General features: G+C 53.6%; 1 protein-coding gene across 5 annotated transcripts in view; it reads left to right on the top strand.

Moving 5' to 3' along the window:
* HDAC7 (histone deacetylase 7) overlaps positions 1 to 17,789 on the top strand; it is a 220,453-nt gene that overhangs the window by 192,869 nt on the left and 9,795 nt on the right. For all 5 annotated transcript variants that reach the window (XM_075902093.1, XM_075902094.1, XM_075902095.1 and 2 more), the window contains 8 exons: positions 1,958 to 2,183; positions 6,878 to 7,011; positions 7,740 to 7,860; positions 9,873 to 9,922; positions 11,170 to 11,277; positions 12,050 to 12,105; positions 12,449 to 12,536; positions 16,990 to 17,109. In XM_075902093.1, coding sequence (XP_075758208.1) covers positions 1,958 to 2,183; positions 6,878 to 7,011; positions 7,740 to 7,860; positions 9,873 to 9,922; positions 11,170 to 11,277; positions 12,050 to 12,105; positions 12,449 to 12,536; positions 16,990 to 17,109 — 903 coding nt within the window. The remainder of the gene's footprint in view (positions 1 to 1,957; positions 2,184 to 6,877; positions 7,012 to 7,739; positions 7,861 to 9,872; positions 9,923 to 11,169; positions 11,278 to 12,049; positions 12,106 to 12,448; positions 12,537 to 16,989; positions 17,110 to 17,789) is intronic.

Here is a 17,789-nt window from a genome sequence, read left to right as displayed (position 1 = left end):
TATGCTGTTATAAATATATTTTGTATGTGGGAATGTGCACAACTGGTAGAAACACAACCCTAGCTGTGGGTGCTCTGCTGATCAGCTGGGCGGCATTGCAATCCCACCTGAGTGGCCACACTCCCATAATACATCTCTGTGTCAGCAAGCCCACATGTGAATGAGGCTCCTGCGAAGGCTCAGAATAGTGTGCAGGAAACAAGGAAACGCAGTGATCAGTGAAGAGAAACCCAGATGCTGGCTGGCTGCTCCTTCAGTGAGCACTGCCCCGGTAGAGGAGTCTCTTTGGGTACGTCTAAACTACATGGCTCCATCGACGGAGCCATGTAGATTTGTTTGTTCGGCAAAGGGAAATGAAGCCGTGATTTAAATAATCGCAGCTTCATTTGAATTTAAATGGCTGCCGCGCTGAGCCGACAAACAGCTGATCAGCTGTTTGTCGGCTCATCGTGCTAGTCTGGACGCTCCTGCGCCGACCTGAAAGCCCTTTATCGACCTCCCCGGTAAACCTCATCCTACGATGTTTGTCGGCTCAGCGCAGCAGCCATTTAAATTTAAATGAAGCCGCGATTATTTAAATCGCGGCTTCATTTCCCTTTGCCGATCAGCCTAATCTACATGGCTCCATCGATGGAGTCATGTAGTTTAGACACACCCTTTGTGTGTCATTTCTCTATCGGGGGGTGTGACGGGGCAAGCCGCCTCCTCCCCGCGGATGCCAGCCCGCCCCGCACTGAACCTGTGGTCGCCCTGATGCTCCTGGGAACCACCCGGAGAGTGGGGCTAAACTGTCGTGCCTGTTCCACCGCCGCAGCCCAGCTGACGAGCGGCACGCAGGAGGTATGGCTGGCTGAGGAGCGGGGATGGGAGAAGGGGGCGGAGCAAGCCGGCGCGGCGCTTGACGTCATCAGGGCCAGATGCCGGCACAGGCCTTTTGAAAAGCCCCATGGAGTCGGGGACAAGGGGCGGAGGAGAACGGAGCGAAGCGGAGCGGAGAGGGAAAGGGAAAGGAGAGGAACCAGGAACTAGAGAAGTAGGGTGAAGGGAAATAGGAACAACATCAGGAGGGTGGGTGGAGGCAGCAAGGATAGGTGGGGACCACGGAGTTACTAGATAGGGGGTAGGAAGGAGCCCAGGGCGGGCAAGGCCCGGCGAGCTGGTGCATTTTGGGCAGGCGCCCCACCAGCAGGACAGGTCTCCGCGCACCTGTCCTTAGGGCCCTGGGCTGGGGTCCGGGAGAGAGGATGGGCCCGGACCCCCCTACCCCACTTCGGGGGATTACAATCCAGGGAATAACCGGAGGACCAGAGAAAACAGGGAGAGGGACTGGTCTCCCCTGTTACAGGGGGGTATTGGGATGGCTTATTGCCTTCCCATATGGGACCCGTCTATGCCACTGTAAAGTACCTTTATACCCACGCCACCCCATACTTTGCAAGTGAGCTCCTTCCCAGGCCTCCAACGGTTCCGGAGTCTCCTGCTGAACTGCCAGCGCAGTGTGTGCACCAGATGTGTTGTGTGTCCTCTCCCCGAAGCTCAGCGGGTGGGGTAATGTCATGCGGGGCCACCAGAGGGCAGTAGACACCGTGACTGGGCCAGGGCACATGCTGGCACTCTGGCAGCAACATCCTGGTCGGTTGTGGGGAAAGCCCTGGGTGAGGGTTTCCAGCCCTGGGTTGCACAGGGGGTAGATCCTGATGTTCAGGGCAGAGATCCTCGCCCCCGCAGCAGATCAGGCCTGGTTTTGAAGAGCTGCTGAGATGCTGCCGGAAGCTGCTGGCTGCCACGCAGACTGGCCCTGGCAATCTTAGCACAGCCTCTGCTCTGGGCTCACTGACACGCATGGGCGTCCCCAGCCTAGAGCACCCGGCATGTGCACCCAGGTCCTCTGCAGAGTGTCCCGGAGCATGCTGGGCCTGGGGCGCCACACTAATCTGACACATCCTCTCCGCCTCAGGCCTACCTGTGGGAGCAGCACCAGCGCCTGCAGCACCCGCTCCTCAAGCGGCAGCCACCAGCCGACTCCCTGATGGTCCCTGCCACCCACGGAGGGCACCGGCCTCTCTCCAGGGCCCAGTCATCTCCTGCCACCGCTACCATTGCCCTTCCTGCCCAAGAAGCACCCACCAAGGCACTCTCCTTGCCGGTGCAAGAGCCGCCTGCCAAACCACACTTCACAACAGGTAATGTGGGAGCTCCAGGAGGGTTGCAGGTATGTCACGGCTCCACAGGATCCATGCTTTGGAATGGTCTCTAGGAGGACCCCTTCCATGCCAGGCCCCTAGGGGTCTTGCTCTTCCTCTAGGGCTTGACCACCTCCTGAGAACAGACTCCAGAGCCTGCAGCGCTCCTGCTTAGCACTGTGAGCTCTGTCCAGTGAGTCCAGCCGAGAGACCCTGATGGAGCTTTGTGCACTTGTTAGGGGCCAATGCACCTTGTACTAGTAGCAGTGACACTCAGTGTTGTCACAGCAGGAAGGGCTGGCTATTCATTAACTGGCACACAGAGCAGGAAGGCCTTAGGGTAGCACAGAGCAGTGAAGGATAAAGCATGGTCCATTGTGGTTAGCCCAGCACCCAGCCAAGCTGCAGTGAAGGCCTTGGTTCCAGCTCTTCACAACATCCTCTGGCAAGGAGTTCCACAGATTGACGGTGTTAAAGAAGAACTTCTTTTTGTTTGTTTTAAACCAGCTACATATTAATTTCATTTGGTGACTCCTACTTCTTTTTTTATGGAAAGTAGTAAATAACTCTTCTTTATTCACTTTTCTCCATACCAATCATGATTTTTATAGGTCTCTGTCATATCCCCTCTTAGACATCTCTTTTCTAAACTGAAAAGTCCCAATCTTCTTAATCTCTCCTCTTCCATACTCCTACTCATTTTTCTTGTCCTTTTCTGAATTTTTTCCAATTCAAGATATCTTTTTGGAGATGAAGTGATCACACCTAGGGTATGTCTACACAACAGAGTTTTGTCGGAAAAACTGCCGTATTTCCAACAAAATTCCAGGAACATCCACACTGCAATTGCATTCTTCCACAAGAAAATCGAAAGAACAGAGGCGTTTTTCCAGCATTGGTAATCCTCATTCTACAAAGAAGAAGCCTTTTTGCGAAAGAGCTCTTTCGTCAAAAGGCGTGTGTGGACGGCGAAGAGGGAGCTCTTTCGGAAGAAGAGGAAAGAAGAAAAAGCACAGGTTCCCTGGTGGCCATTCCGTCCATAGCAATAACAGCTCACATGCGAGAGAGTGTCCATTCAGTCTGAACGCTCTCTTTCGAAAAAGCAGATCACTTTTTTGATGCACTTTTGCAGTGTGGATCCTCTCTTTCAGAAGAAGTTTTTTCAGAAGCTCTCTTCGGAAAAAAGCTTCTTCCGAAAGAAGCCTGTAGTCTAGATATAGCCCTATATGCAGTATTCAAGATGAGGGCATGCTGTGAATTTATATAACAACAAATAGTCGTGTAGCACATTAGAGACTAACAAAAATATATTATCATGAGCGTTGTGGGCAAAACCCACTTCCTCAGATGAGCAGAGTTTCTCCAGTCTGCTTATCTGAGGAAGTGGGTTTTGCCAACGAAAGCTCATGATACTATATATATATTTGTTAGTCTCTAAGGTGAAACAGGACTGCTTGCTGCACACTGAGTGGATGTTTTCAGAGAATGATACACAATGACTCCAAGATCTCTCTCTCGAGTGGTAACAGCTAATTTAGTCCCAGCATTTTATACATATAGTTGAGATTGTTTTCCAATGTTCATTAGTTTGCATTTATCAACACTGGATTTCATCTGCCATTTTGTTGCCCAGTCATCTAGTTTGGTGAGATCCTTTTGAAGCTCTTCACAGTCTGCTTTGGGTTTAATTATCTTAAGCAGTTTTGTATCATCTGCAAATTTTGCCACCTTGCTGTTTATCTCTTTCTTCAGATCATTTGTGAGCATATTGAATAGGTTGGGCCCCAGTGTGGGCCCCTACAGGATTCCACAAATTACCTCTCTCCATTCGGAAAACTCACCATTTATTCCTACACTTTGTTTCCTGTCTTTTAACTAGTTACCAGTCCATGAGAGGCTCTTCCCTCATATCGCATGAAAGTTTCCTTTGCTTAACAGCCTTTGGTGAGGACCTTGTCAAAGGCGTTCTGGAAATCTAAGTAAACTATATCCACTGGATCCCCCTTGTCCTCATGCTTTTGACCCTTCTCCCCAAAGAATTCTAGTAGATTGGTGAGGCATAATTTCCCTTTACAAAAAACATATTGGCTGCATCTAGACTGGCATGATTTTGCGCAAATACTTTTAACAGAAAAGTTTTTCCATTAAAAGTATTTGCGCAAGAGAGCGTCTATACTGGCATGTGCCTTTGCGCAAAGGATTTGCTTTTGCGCAAAAGCATCCGTGCCAGTGTAGATGCTCTCTTGTGCAAAAAAGCTCCGATGGCCATTTTAGCCATCGGGCTTTCTTGCGCAAGAAATTAACTTGGCTGTCTACACTGGCCCTCTTGCACAAGAATACTTGCGCAAGAGGACTTATCCCTGAGCGGGAGCATCAGAGTATTTGCGCAAGAACCACTGATTTTCTACAGTACAAAGTCAGTGTTCTTGCGCAAATACTCGCGGCCAGTGTAGACATGTGGCAAGATTTTGTTGCTTTTGCTCAAAATCATGCCAGTCTAGATGCAGCCATTGACTCTTCCCCAACAAATTATGTTCATCTGTGTGTCCAAAAATTCTGTTCTTTGCTATAATTTCAACCAGTTTGCTGGTACTAAAGTTAGACTTAACAGCCTGTAATTTCCAGGATCATCTCTAGAACCCTTTTAAAAAATTGGCATCACATTAGCTATCCTCCAGTCATGTGGTACAGAAGATGTTTTAAAGGATAGATTACAAATTCAGTTACTACTTCTGCAATTTCACATTGGAGTTCTTTCAGAACTCTTGGGTCAATGCCATCTGGTCCCAATGACCTTTTACTGTTAAGTTTATCAGTTTATTCTAAAACTTCCTCTAATGAGACCTGAATCTGGGACCGTTCTTCAGATTTGTCACCTAAAAAGAATGGTTCAGGTTTGGGAATTTTCCTCATGTCCTCAGCTGTGAATACAGATGCAAACAATTCATTTAGTTTCTCTGCAATGATCTTTGAGGGTCTGGTTGTTTAGCAGACTTCCTGCTTCTGATTTACTTAAACATTTTTTATTATTACTTTTGAGTCTTTCACTAACTGTGAAATACTTTTTTGGTCTTCCTAATTATATTTTTACACTTCGTTTGCCAGAGTTTATGCTCCTTTCTATTTTCCTCACTAGGCTTCAACTTCCATTTCTTAAATGATGCCTTTTTTTGTCTCTCACTGCTTCTTTTACTTGATTGTTAAGCCATGGTGGCACTTTTTTGTTTCTCCTTCTGTTTTTTTTTTTTTAATTTGGGGTATAAATTTAAGTAGAGCGTCTATTGTGGTGTCTTTGAAAAGTTTCCATGCAGCTTGAAGGGATTTCATTTTTGGCAATGTACTAACCTCTTTTTTGTGTAGTTCCCTTTTCTGAGATTAAATGCCACAGTATTGGGCTGGTGTGGTGTTTTCCTGCCACAGGGATGTTAAATTTAATTATATTATGGTCACTATTTCTAAGTGGTCCAGCTATTTTCACCTCTTGGAGCAGATCCTATGACTAAATCAAGAATTGCCTCTCCTCTTGTAGATTCCAGAACCAAGGCTATGTCTACACTACAATGATCTATCAGCAAAAGGTATGCAAATTGTGCTCCGCAATTTGCGTTCCTTTTTCCAATACAGGCAGTCCCCGGGTTACGTACAAGATAGGGACTGTAGGTTTGTTCTTAAGTTGAATTTGTATGTAAGTCGGAGCTGGCGTCAGCTGCTGCTGAAACTGATCAGTTTCAACCGCAGCTGAATCTGTACGCCAGTTCTGACTTACATACAGATTCAACTTAAGAAACCCAGGCGTCCCCAAGTCAGCTGTTGCTGAAACTGATCAGCGGCTGATTCCAGGAAGCCTGGGGCAGAGCAACTCTGCCTCGGGCTTCCTGTAGTCAGCCGCTGGTCAGTTTCAGCAGCTGCTGACTTGGGGACACCTGGGGCAGAGCAGCTGGGGTGCTGCCGGGTTGGTCCGGGGCGGCACTGCGGGACCAACCTAGCAGCCCCCAGCTGCTCTACCACAGGGGTAGGCAAGAAAAGCCTGGTCTGCTGGGGGGGGCACTAGCTGCACTCCCCCCCCAGCAGACCAGGGAGACGGGGGTGGCGGGACCGCCCAAGTCCTCCACGGCTTTGCTCCGTCTCCCTGGTCTGCTGACCTGGGAGACACGGAGCAAAGCCGCAGAGCACGCGGGCAGCGGGACAGTCCAGGCGCACCGCGGCTGTCCCACTGCTGGCGTGCTCCAAGGCTTTGCTCCCCGTCTCCCTGGTCTGCTGGTCAGTGGACTTTTGTGCAAGAGAGCCTCTAAACTGCATGGACAGCGCATGGAGTATAAACTGCATGGACACTCTCATGCAAGAAAGCTGATTGCCATTAACAGAATGGCCACCAGGGCTCCTGTGCTTCTTTTGATAGGCTGTTTTTGTGGAAAAACCCGTTTCCTGTCCTGTTTTTGCTCTTGCGCACAAAGGAGTTATTCCTCGTAGAAATAAGAATACCTATCCCACAAAAAGCCCTCTTTTCTGTCCATTCACTGTAAATTTACTTGTGCAAAAACGCACTTGAGGTGTGGATGCTCTGCGGGTTTTTGCTCAAAACCCTGTAGTGTAGACGTAGGTTCAGAGACTGTGGAGCTGAGCCCAGCGCTGGGTCATGGAGCTCGCAGGAGGGAGGGTGTCCACTAATGCCCCATCGTGCTGTTGTGTTGCAGGGCTTGTGTATGACTCTGTGATGCTCAAACACCAGTGCTCCTGTGGGGACAACAGCAACCACCCTGAGCATGCTGGGAGAATTCAGAGCATCTGGTCCCGCCTACAGGAGCGGGGTCTGCGCAGCCAGTGCGAGGTAGGTGAGAGAGTGGAGGCTCAGCTGGTGCTGCCAAAGCCGGGGGAGGCCACTGACAGTGGGCGTCTTGCGTCAGGAAGACCCTGGTCTCCCTGCAGAGGTGGGAGCGGAGCCAAGACTCACAAGAAGCATGAGTCCTGCCAGGGAGTTCCCTTGTTTCTGGGGACGAAAGCATGAAACGCTTGGATCGAGATCTCCAGGTGCTGGCCAGGGCCCACTGGCAGCCATGCATGCTGCCCACAGTGCTTCCAGCTTTGTGCCTCTCCTCTGGCTCCTGACCCAGTTCCAGCCCTCAGCCCTGCTGACCCCGCGCTTTGCACCGCTGGGACATAGCCGAGAGCATGGACATTAAGTATCACCACAGATGCCAGTGACAGCCCGCGCTGGGCAGTGCCATGTCTCTGACCCTGCAGCCACAGCCTTGCCCATGTACAGCCTCAACCTCTATGCAGTTAGGCCATTGGAAGCCGCCTGGCACTGACCTAGCTGTGGACGTGTCTTCACTTAAATGTGGGGGCTCCCAGCCCACCAGCGCATCCACCCCCAGGCTCTCCTTCCTGGTGCTCAGGTGCTGATCCCAGCCTACAGCTCTCATTCAGGCCGGTCGCTTCTCCGGGTAAGGCAGGGACGGGAGCCCCGCCAGAGGAGGCACATGGGCATACAGAGGAGGAGTGCCCCGTCCCTGCCGCCCGAGGCTGCTAACTTGCCCTGCTCCCGTTTGTTGCCAGTGTCTGCGGGGACGCAAAGCAACCCTGGAGGAGCTGCAGTCGGTGCACACTGAGCGCCACGTCTTCCTCTACGGCACCAACCCCCTCAATCGCCTCAAACTGGACAATGGGAAACTGGCAGGTAGGAGCCTGGGCTCCCCTCCCCCATAGGGACAGTACCCTGCACTGGGCACAAACTGCCTCCTGGGGGGACTGGTGTTCCCGATGCCCCTGGGCACACAGCCATCTTAGGGCTCGCACACTTTGGGCATTGTGCAGTTTGAGACCCATTTGCTGCTTCTGCACACTGGGGCCCAGCCCTCTCCCCTGGGTGCTGATCCCCAGGCCCCATCATGTGCTGTGCCCACACTCGAGGGCTAAGGGCAGATCACAGAGGGAGCTTCTGGGTGTGCTGGAAAACCTGCATCCAAGTGGGCTGACTCCTGCCCAGCAGGCAGCTAACACTAGGGGTGTGTCTAGACTACAGGGTTTTTTCAACAAAAGTGGACTTTTGTCGCCAAAACTATACCTGCGTCTACACTGCTGCTGAGTTCTGTCGGCATAACGTCGATAGAACTCGGCAGTTTTGTCGGCGGCTGTAGACCTCATTCTACAAGGAATAACGCCTTTTGTCGACAGAGTTCTGTCGATAGAAGGCACTATTGCATCTACACTGTCCTTTGCCTCTACACTGTCATGTCGACAGAGCGGCTTGCTTTGTCAACAGAACTGGCTGTAGTCTAGGCGCTCTTTGTCAACAGAAGCATTGTCAACAGTATCTGCCTGTCATCTAGGCTGTGTCTAGACTACATGCCTCTGTCGTCAGAGGCATGTAGATTAGACACATAGGCAAAGGCAAATGAAGCTGCGATTTAAATGATCGCGGCTTCATTTAAATTTACATGGCTGCCGCGCTGAGCCGACAAACAGCTGATCAGCTGTTTGTCCGCTCAGCGCACTAGTCTGGACGCTCCCCTGCCGACATCAAAGCCCTTTGTCTGCAGCCCCGTTATTCCTCGTGGGATGAGGTTTACCGGGGCTGCCGACAAAGGGCTTTGATGTCGGCAGGGGAGCGTCCAGACTAGCGCGCTGAGCGGACAAACAGCTGATCAGCTGTTTGTCGGCTCAGCGCGGCAGCCATGTAAATGTAAATGAAGCCACGATCATTTAAATCACGGCTTCATTTGCCTTTGCCAAAACAACAAATCTACATGGCTCTGTAGACGGAGCCATGTAGTTTAGACGTACCCCTAGACGTACCCTAGCTGAGCAGGTTGGCTTCCTCAGCTGCAGGCAGAATGCAGGCTCCAGTGCACCCCAGGGCTGGTTCTCCACTGCATGCAGCTCAGCATGGCTCTGAGTAAATGCCACCCCAGAGGCAGAGCTGGAGGCAGAATGTGGGGTGGACATGGCCAGGCCAAGCCTCCACCCCTGCCTGCCATGGCACTAGCCCCAGGGAGGGGCACGCTGGCTCCAGTTCATCGCCATGCGCCCATTGCAGGCAGCTTGAGGTTGTTCAGTCCAAGCCAAGGGGGTGCGTCAACTGGGCCAGGATGCTGCTGCTAAACTAATCTACCCACTCCTGGCAGTGCAGATGGGGTAGGCTCCTGAGGTCCCTGGCAGGAGCCAGTCATAGGAGAGAGCTGAGCAGCAGCCTGATTGGGATGCCCTGACTTCTGGGGAGGGGTAGGAGCAATAGCCGTGGGGTGCTGCCCTCTGGCCCTGCTGGGCTCAGGAGAAGCAGATACATGCAGCCATCCCAGCTGGTCCCACTGCTGCCACTAACCCCCGTCCCAGCTCTCCAGACACTCCCATTCAGCTCCCTGCATCATTCCCCAGCACATTCCCCCTGCCCAGGTGCCGGCTGCTGCAGGCTCTGTCCAGCTCTGGCCATGCGTCTCCGCCAAACGCTGGAAGGTAAAGCTGAACGCTTTCCTGGCAGCCAGGCCAGGTGTCTCCTGCCCCCAGGCCTTTCCCCTTTCAAGTGTCTCCTGCCCCCCTCACCCTCAAGGCACCTTCTACCCCCCTCACCCTCTTGCCCCCCAACCCTCAGGCGCCTCCTGCCACTCGCTGCCACCCCCTAGCTGCTCCTTCTGCCTGCCTGACAACCTGTAGTGCCCTCTCCCTGGCCCTGACCGCCTCTCTCTCTTGCAGGGATCCTGTCGCAGAGGATGTTCGTCATGCTGCCCTGTGGGGGCGTGGGGGTAAGTGACAGGCTCTGCTTAGTGGGAGGGTCTCACGGTGGGTGGCTCTGGGTGCTGGGCCTCTTGCCCAGGCTGGACAGAGCAGGAACCCTCCGCCCCCAAGATGGAGCCGGTAGCACTGGGGCTCAGTAACTCAGGCCCCCCGCCCTTGCCCTGTGGGCCTAGCCAAGCACGCTGGCCCCTGGACAGCCATTGGCCCTGTGGCCACGGAGCAGCTCAAGGGACCAGTCATCTCCAGGCGATGGGCTCCCAGGGTCAGGGCAACCCCTCCCCCCTGTCTGTTGTTCGTGACAGTCATGGAGGGGCTCAGCCAGGTGCTGGAAGCCTGGTGCCCTCAGAGCAGGGTTGGTCCCAGCCAAGGCAGGCCAGGGGAGTAGGGAGGGACCCAGGTGGAGCAGGGTTCGAGGGGCAGAGCAGTAGCAGTAGGGGAGAGCAAACCAGCTGTGCCCCTTGCCCAATGCTCCAGACTCTTCTGCTGCCTCTTTCCTTTCGCAGCTTGCTGCGCTGGTTTCTGTCATTCACTGCACTCTCCTCTGTCTGTCTGTCTCCCTCTCCTTCTCTTTCAGGAAGTGTCTCACTCTCTCCTGCTCTGGCTCTCCACCTCCCCTGCCCTTGCTGCTGGGCCACTGGCCCCGCACCCTCCCATCTGCACCTTTTCTCCTCTGCCTCCCCTCCTCCCCTCTGGCTGGCCCCTCCCCCAGGCAGAGCAGAGCGACGCTGCCCCTGTCTGTGGGCAAGGGGCGTTTGAGCCGCACACATGGACTTGATCAGAAGAGACTGAGGTTTCCGCTCTGGCTCGGCCCATGACGTGACCCTGATCAAACCAAGATGTTTGTTTAAGCAATAAAATAAAATAATGAAGGTAAAATGCGTTTTCTCCACCCCGGCCCCAGCCCCAGGTACCGGGGAGCCACACTGCGCAGAGCCTGCATTGACTCCCTCCCGCCTCCAGCCCTGCTCAGCCATGGGCCGGGGCCACGTGGGAAGCTGATGCCCTGGAAGCTGGCCCAGCCTGGGCTCTCAGAGTGCAGAGGCCTGCCTGGCTTGGGAACTGGCGTTTGGGCATTCAGCCCCTTTGGCTGCCCTCTGAGGCCTGGGCTTCGGCCTGTGGCACCGAGCAGCCAGCCAGCAGGGTGCTGCCAGAGCCAGCCCGCATGGATGCTTTGACCCCTCATAGACTCCCCCGTGCCCAAGCGCTTCCGGGGTGGCCTGCCCTGCTCACTGCATTCCTGTCCGCTTGCTTTCAGGTGGACAGCGACACTATCTGGAATGAGCTGCACTCCTCCAATGCTGCCCGCTGGGCCGCCGGCAGCGTCACCGACCTGGCCTTCAAGGTGGCCACGAGGGAGCTCAAGGTAGTAGGAGGCCAGGAAATGAGCACTGGCACGGTGCCAGTGGCTGGGGTGGGAACCCCCGGCCATTGCCTTGGATGGTGGGGAATCACAGGGGTGCACTCATCCTCCTGTGTGGGTCTCGGCAGTGGTTCTAGGCCTTAGTGCAGGCCCACCAATGTCTGGAGCCCTGGACAGCAGCCTCTCCAGGCATTTCCTTCTGGAAGGCGTAGGCACCTGGACTTTATCTGGATGGGGCAACGGAGGGCATTGGTGGGGTCAGCAGGCTTGACATGGTGGTGAGAGGGCTCCTCTCGCCAGCCAGCTCAGAAACAGAGGCAGCCAGGTCCCTTAGACATGCCAGACCTGTCCTTTCTCTCGAGCTAAGAGAGATGCTAATTCAGCATGGGAACAAATGGCAGCCAGCAAGGAGGGGCCCAGCTGGGAGGTGCCACCGATGGCAGGATCTGGCAGGAGGATTTCACATCTCTGAGTGCCATGACCAGAATCACTGGGGTCTAATGGTGGCGGCTCCGTGCAGTGGCTCCAGGACTGAGCTCTGGCTCCCCCTAGACAGGCCCTGCAGACACACTCCCATCGGAGCCTGACAAAAACTCCTGTGGCCAGGCAGGCTGAAGCGCTTCCGGGTGTGGATCACCTCAGTATCCTCTAGGCTGCATTGGGTTGGAGAGAGCACCCCGGATGCCCTCAGGGAAAGCCTGACCCGTGTCCTGGGAGCAGGGGGAAGAGATGGGCAAGAACAGCCCCACAATCACAGTCTTTCTCTTGTCCCCAGAATGGCTTTGCTGTGGTGCGACCCCCAGGACACCATGCGGACCCTTCCACTGCCATGTAAGAGCCTTCGTCTCTCCCTCTGACCCTGGCTGCTCTCCGCCCAAAGAGCGTGAGCCAGGCTGCTGCAGGGAGCAGGCCATGGACCCAGCTTTGGCTCCCCCTTGTGTAGTATGGGACCAACCAGCAGAGGGGAGGAGAAGCAGTGAGGAGAGGGGAAAACCCGCCCCACCATGAGGGCAGTGGGTGGAGGGCAGGGGAAGGGAGCACCCGCCCCATCCAGAGGGCAGGGGAGAGGCTGGAGAACCAGCATGGCAGCGGGGGTGGCTGTCTGGGAGGACACGGTGGCTGCTTGGGGAGGAGGCCTAGACACTAACAAGCTTCTGCTCTTCCCTCCTTATAGGGGTTTCTGCTTTTTCAACTCAGTGGCAATAGCAGCTAAGCAGCTGCAGCAGAAGGGGAAGCTCAGTAAAATCCTCATTGTGGACTGGGTGAGTCTCCTTCAGCCCTTCCTCCCCCCACACCTTCTCCCCATTCCACCCTCTCCTCGGCTGTTCCCCACAGTTCCTCCTTGCTTGTTAGTTCTGGGCAGAGCCCAGTCAGCTGTATGATGCAACAAGTCACATGTCCCCAGTGATGTAGATAGACATGGAAGGGCTGTGCTCTTTCTCTCAGGAGTGCCAGCTGGACTGTAACGCAGCCAACAGGCAGCCAGCTTAGACTGACGGATACAGCATTGTCCTGCCTTAGAGGCCAGTGGCTTTGCTGATCGGGGTTACGGGTCAAGACTGAGGGGCACTGGCAGAGTTTAGTGGGTGGGACAGTAGTGACTGCAGGTCAGGATGGAGAGGCACTGGCAGAACTGTGGAGGTGAAGTTAGTAGGTGGCCGCAGGTCGGGATTGAGGAGCATGGCAGAGCTGGGTGGGGGGTGGGATCCCAAAGATGCAGCCTGGAACTGGGACCCCTTAAGTGCCCCCTTAGCTCTCCAGCCTGGGCTGTCTCTCACAACAGTGTGCTAGTGACCAGCCCCCAGGTGCTCTTATCACTCAGCACAATCCTGCACCCAGCTAGACTGCATGGCTGCTCCCAGAGCCACTCACAAATCACACCGAGAAAGGTACCAGCTAGTTCTCTCCAGCCTTACATAAGAACATAAGAACATAAATGATCTGGAGAAAGGGGTAAGCAGTGAGGTAGTAAAGTTTGCAGATGATACCAAACTGTTTAGGATAGTCAAGACACAAGCAGACTGTGAGGGACTCCAAGAAGATCTCACCAAACTGAGTGATTGGGCAACAAAATGGCAAATGAAATTTAATGTGGATAAGTGTAAAGTAATGCACATCGGGAAAAATAACCCCAACTCTACGTACAGTATGATGGGAGCTAATTTGGCTACGACAAATCAGGAAAGAGATCTTGGAGTTATCGTGGACAGTTCTCTGAAAACTTCCACGCAGTGTGCAGCAGTGGTCAAAAAGGCAAATAGGATGCTAGGAATTATTAGGAAAGGGATAGAAAATAAGACCCAGAATATCTTACTGCCCCTGTATAAAACTATGGTACGCCCACATCTTGAATACTGTGTACAGATGTGGTCTCCTCACCTCAAAAAAGATATTTTGGCCTTGGAAAGGGTTCAGAAAAGGGCAACTAAAATGATTAGGGGTTTGGAACGGGTCCCATATGAGGAGAGGTTAAAGCGACTGGGACTTTTCAGTTTAGAAAAGTGGAGACTGAGGGGGGATATGATAGAGGTCTATAAAATCATGAGTGGTGTGGAGAGCGCCGATAAAAAAAAGTTATTTATTGGTTCCCTAAATAGAAGAACTAGAGGACATCAAATGAAATTAATGGGTAGCAGGTTTAAAACTAATAAAAGAAAGTTCTTCTTCACCCAGCGTGTAGTCAACCTGTGGAACTCCTTGCCAGAGGAGGCTGTGAAGGCTAGGACTATAATAGGGTATGTCTACACTACAATGTTAGTTCGAACTAACAGACGTTAGTTCGAACTAACATTCATAGCCGCTACACTAGCGCTCCGCTAGTTCGAATTTGAATCGAACTAGCGGAGCGCTTAGTTCGAACTAAGAAAACCTCATTTTACGAGGATTAAGCCTAGTTCGAACTTACTAGTTCGAATTAAGGGGTGTGTAGCCCCTTAATTCGAACTAGTGGGAGGCTAGCCCTCCCCAGGTTTCCCTGGTGGCCACTCTGGCCAACACCAGGGAAACTCTATGCCCCCCTCCCGGCCCCGGACCCCTTAAAGGGGCACGGGCTGGCTACGGTGCCCGTGCCAGGTGCAAGCCTGCCAGCACCCAGCCGGCAGATCCTGCACCTGGCACGGCACAGAGCCACCCACCCGATGTCCCCCAGCCCACCCCCTCTTCCCGGGACCAGGCTGGCGGCTCCCGGGAGTTTGCCCTGGACCGCAAGAGGCGGGCACCTTCCTGGGCTAGTGCGGACATCGTGGACCTCGTCCACGATCTCCGCACTAGGCACAGGAAAGTGGCCGTCTAGGGCAGGAGAGCTGCCAGCCTGGCCACCCAGGAGCAGGTGTGCATGAAAATCAAGGGGGTCCACTGAAACCCCCGACCCTGAGCCCTGAGCTTACAATGGCTGTCCTGGGTCAGACCAAAGGTCCATCTAGCCCAGTAGCCTGTCTGCCGACAGCGGCCAACCCTAGGGACCCTGGAGGGGATGGACCGAAGACAGTGACCAAGCCATTTGTCTCGTGCCATCCCTCTCCAGCCTTCCACAAACTTTGGGCAGGGACACCACTCCTACCCCCTGGCTAAGACTACTCCATGGACCCAACCTCCATGACTTGATCTCACTTCCCTTTCAACTCTGTTCTAGTTGTAGCCTTCACAGCCTCCTGCAGCAAGGAGTTCCACAGGTTAACTATTTGCTTTATGAAGAACAACAACTTTCTCTTACTAGTTTCAAGCCTGATACCCATTCCTTTCCTTTGGTGTCCTCTAGTCCTTCTTTATGGGAACTCAGGAAGAACTTTTCTGAATGCACCCTCTCCACCCAACCCCTGCTTTTAGAGACCTCTATCCTGTCCCCCCTCCGTCTCCTCTTTTCTAAGCTGAACAGTCCCAGTCTCTGTAGCCTCTCTTCATATGGGACCTGTTCCCAACCCCTGATCATGTTAGTTGCCCTCCCCTCTCCCAGCCTTTCTCTTCCCCTCTCCCACCTCCTTTTCCCAGTCTCCCCCAGTTTTGTTCAGTAAAGACAGAGTCAATGTTGGAAGAAACGTTATCTTTATTTTGTACATCAATAAGAAGGGGGGCTAGGGAAGGGTAAGTGGAAGGAGGTGAGGGAGGATTGGGGTACGAGCCCCCAATGGGGAGGACTGGGCTGGCTCTGCGGGCTTCTGGGGGTGGAAGCTCTCCTGCAGCCCCCCGATTGCCCCCTCTCCCCAGATGGCAGCCTGCGGCAAGTGCAGCCGGGCTGATGGCTGAGTGGTGTGATGTGCCCAGTGTGGGTACTCCGGGCACTCCAAGCCAGAACTTCTTTGCAAGCGGGGCACCCCTTAGAACTGTCTGTCCTGGGTGGGGGTCGGGACCCTTTAAGCGCAGCCCTCGGCTAGCCTGAGACAGCATCTCCATGCTCTAAGTCCTCCTCTGATGCCCTGCCGGCACTGCTTCCGGCCATCCTTAAGCCCTGTTCAGAGTCCACTCAATGTGGACTTGCTAGTTCGAATTAGCAAAACGCTAATTTGAACTAGTTTTTAGTTCTAGACGCGTTAGTTCGAATTAGCTTAGTTCGAATTAACTAATTCGAACTAAGTTAGTTCGAACTAGCGCTGTAGTGTAGACGTACCCATAGAGTTTAAAGAGAAGCCAGATAATTTCATGGAGGTTAGGTCCATAAAAGGCTATTAGCCAGGGGATAGAAATGGTGTCCTTGGCCTCTGTTTGTCAGATGCTGGAGAGGGATGGCAGGAGACAAATCGCTTGATCATTGTCTTTGGTCCACCCTCTCTGGGGCACCTGGTGCTGGCCACTGTCGGCAGACAGGATACTGGGCTAGATGGACCTTTGGTCTGACCCAGTACGGCCGTTCTTATCTTCTTATGTTCATACTCTTCAGAGCTGCTCCATCTTGCCCTGATCAGAACCTGGCCAGTGTAAGTTTATTATCCAGTCCACCTCTTCCTCGCTCTGGAGAGGACAGGCACCGTAGAATCATAGAATCACAGAGCTGGAAGAGACCTCAGGAGGTCATCAGGTCCAGCCCCCTGCTCTAGGCAGGACCAATCCCAACTAAATCAACCCAGCCAGGGCTTTGTCAAGCAGAGACTTAAACACCTCTAGGGATGGAGATTCCACCACTTCCCCAGGTAACCCATCCCAGTGCTTCACCACCCTCCTAGTGAAACAGTTTTTCCTAATATCCAACCTGGACCTCCCCCACTGTAACTTGAGCCCATTGCTCCTTGTTCTGCCATCCATCACTACTGTGAACAGCCTCTCTCCATCCTCTTTGGAACCTCCCTTCAGGAAGTTGAAGGCTGCTGTCAAACCCCCCCTCACTCTTCGCTTCTGCAGACTAAATAACCCAAATCCCTCAGCCTCTTCTTATAGGTCATGTGCTCCAGCCCCCTAATCATTTTGGTTGCCCTCCGCTGGACCCTTTCCAATGCCTCCCATGTCCTTTCTGTAGTGGGGGGCCCAGAACTGGACACAGTACTCCAGATGTGGCCTCACCAGACCACCTTGTATCTTGGGGAGGGTCTTCATCTTCTCAGTATTCTTGATGCTTCCAGCGTAGGTGGGGCAGGAGAAAGGCCAAAGCCTGGTGCCACTGTCCCCTAGAAGGCACTTGTCGGAGATCTGTGCTGTCTTTGTGCCTGGGCTCCTCTGGGCTGCTGGCTCTGGAGCCATCCATGGACAGAGAAAATGGAGCTTGCTTACAGCCTCTCTCTCACGTAGGATGTTCACCATGGCAACGGCACCCAGCAAGTGTTCTACAAAGACCCAGATATTCTCTACATCTCATTACATCGCCATGACGACGGCAACTTTTTCCCTGGCAGCGGGGCAGCGGATGAGGTGAGAGCATTGGTCTCTGAGCCTCTCCCAGATTCCCTCAGCTCCGTGTCTTCTGGGAGGCAAGAGGGTGGGAGCAGCATGTGTGGCGGGGGGCAAGCTGGAGCATGGAAAGAGCAGAATTAGCCAGATTCCCTGTTGAATGGACTCATTCTGACCCCTTTGGCACTCTTATGAGCATCATCCTCCTGTGCATCACGGAAGTTCACATGGAGGCCTGCCAAGAGCCAATGGTGGTCGTGTGCTCCTGACCAGGTGGAGCCTGGCATGTTTTGGTCCATGAGCCGTCCCAGCTCTGGCGAGCCTGCTTGAGGTCGAGGGGCTGAAGACGTGGCAGCTCCTTCGCTTAACGGGGAGCAAGAAAGAGCCGGCCTGAAAGCACACACACAGGGAGGAGATTTCTGAGAGGAGGGAGCTCTTTAATCTTGCAGATATAAGCAGGAGGAAATCCAGTGGCTGAAGCTGAAGCCAGACAAAGTGAGACTGGAAACAGGGTGTAATGATTTAATGGAGGGAGGGGCACACCCATCAGAACAGCCCCCCAGGGACGAGCATTCTCCATTGCTTGGAGCCTGGGTGTCCCTTCGTACAAGATCTGCAGGATCGACAGGGAAAAGCTGGGTGGAGACCGGGGATCAGCAAAGCTTGGACAAGAGAAGGGGAAGTTTGTACGGGTGCAGGCT

Source organism: Pelodiscus sinensis, chromosome 19 (genome assembly GCF_049634645.1).
Source record: "Pelodiscus sinensis isolate JC-2024 chromosome 19, ASM4963464v1, whole genome shotgun sequence".
Classification (NCBI taxonomy): Eukaryota; Metazoa; Chordata; order Testudines; family Trionychidae; genus Pelodiscus; species Pelodiscus sinensis.
This window is presented reverse-complemented; position numbering and strand designations above follow the sequence as displayed.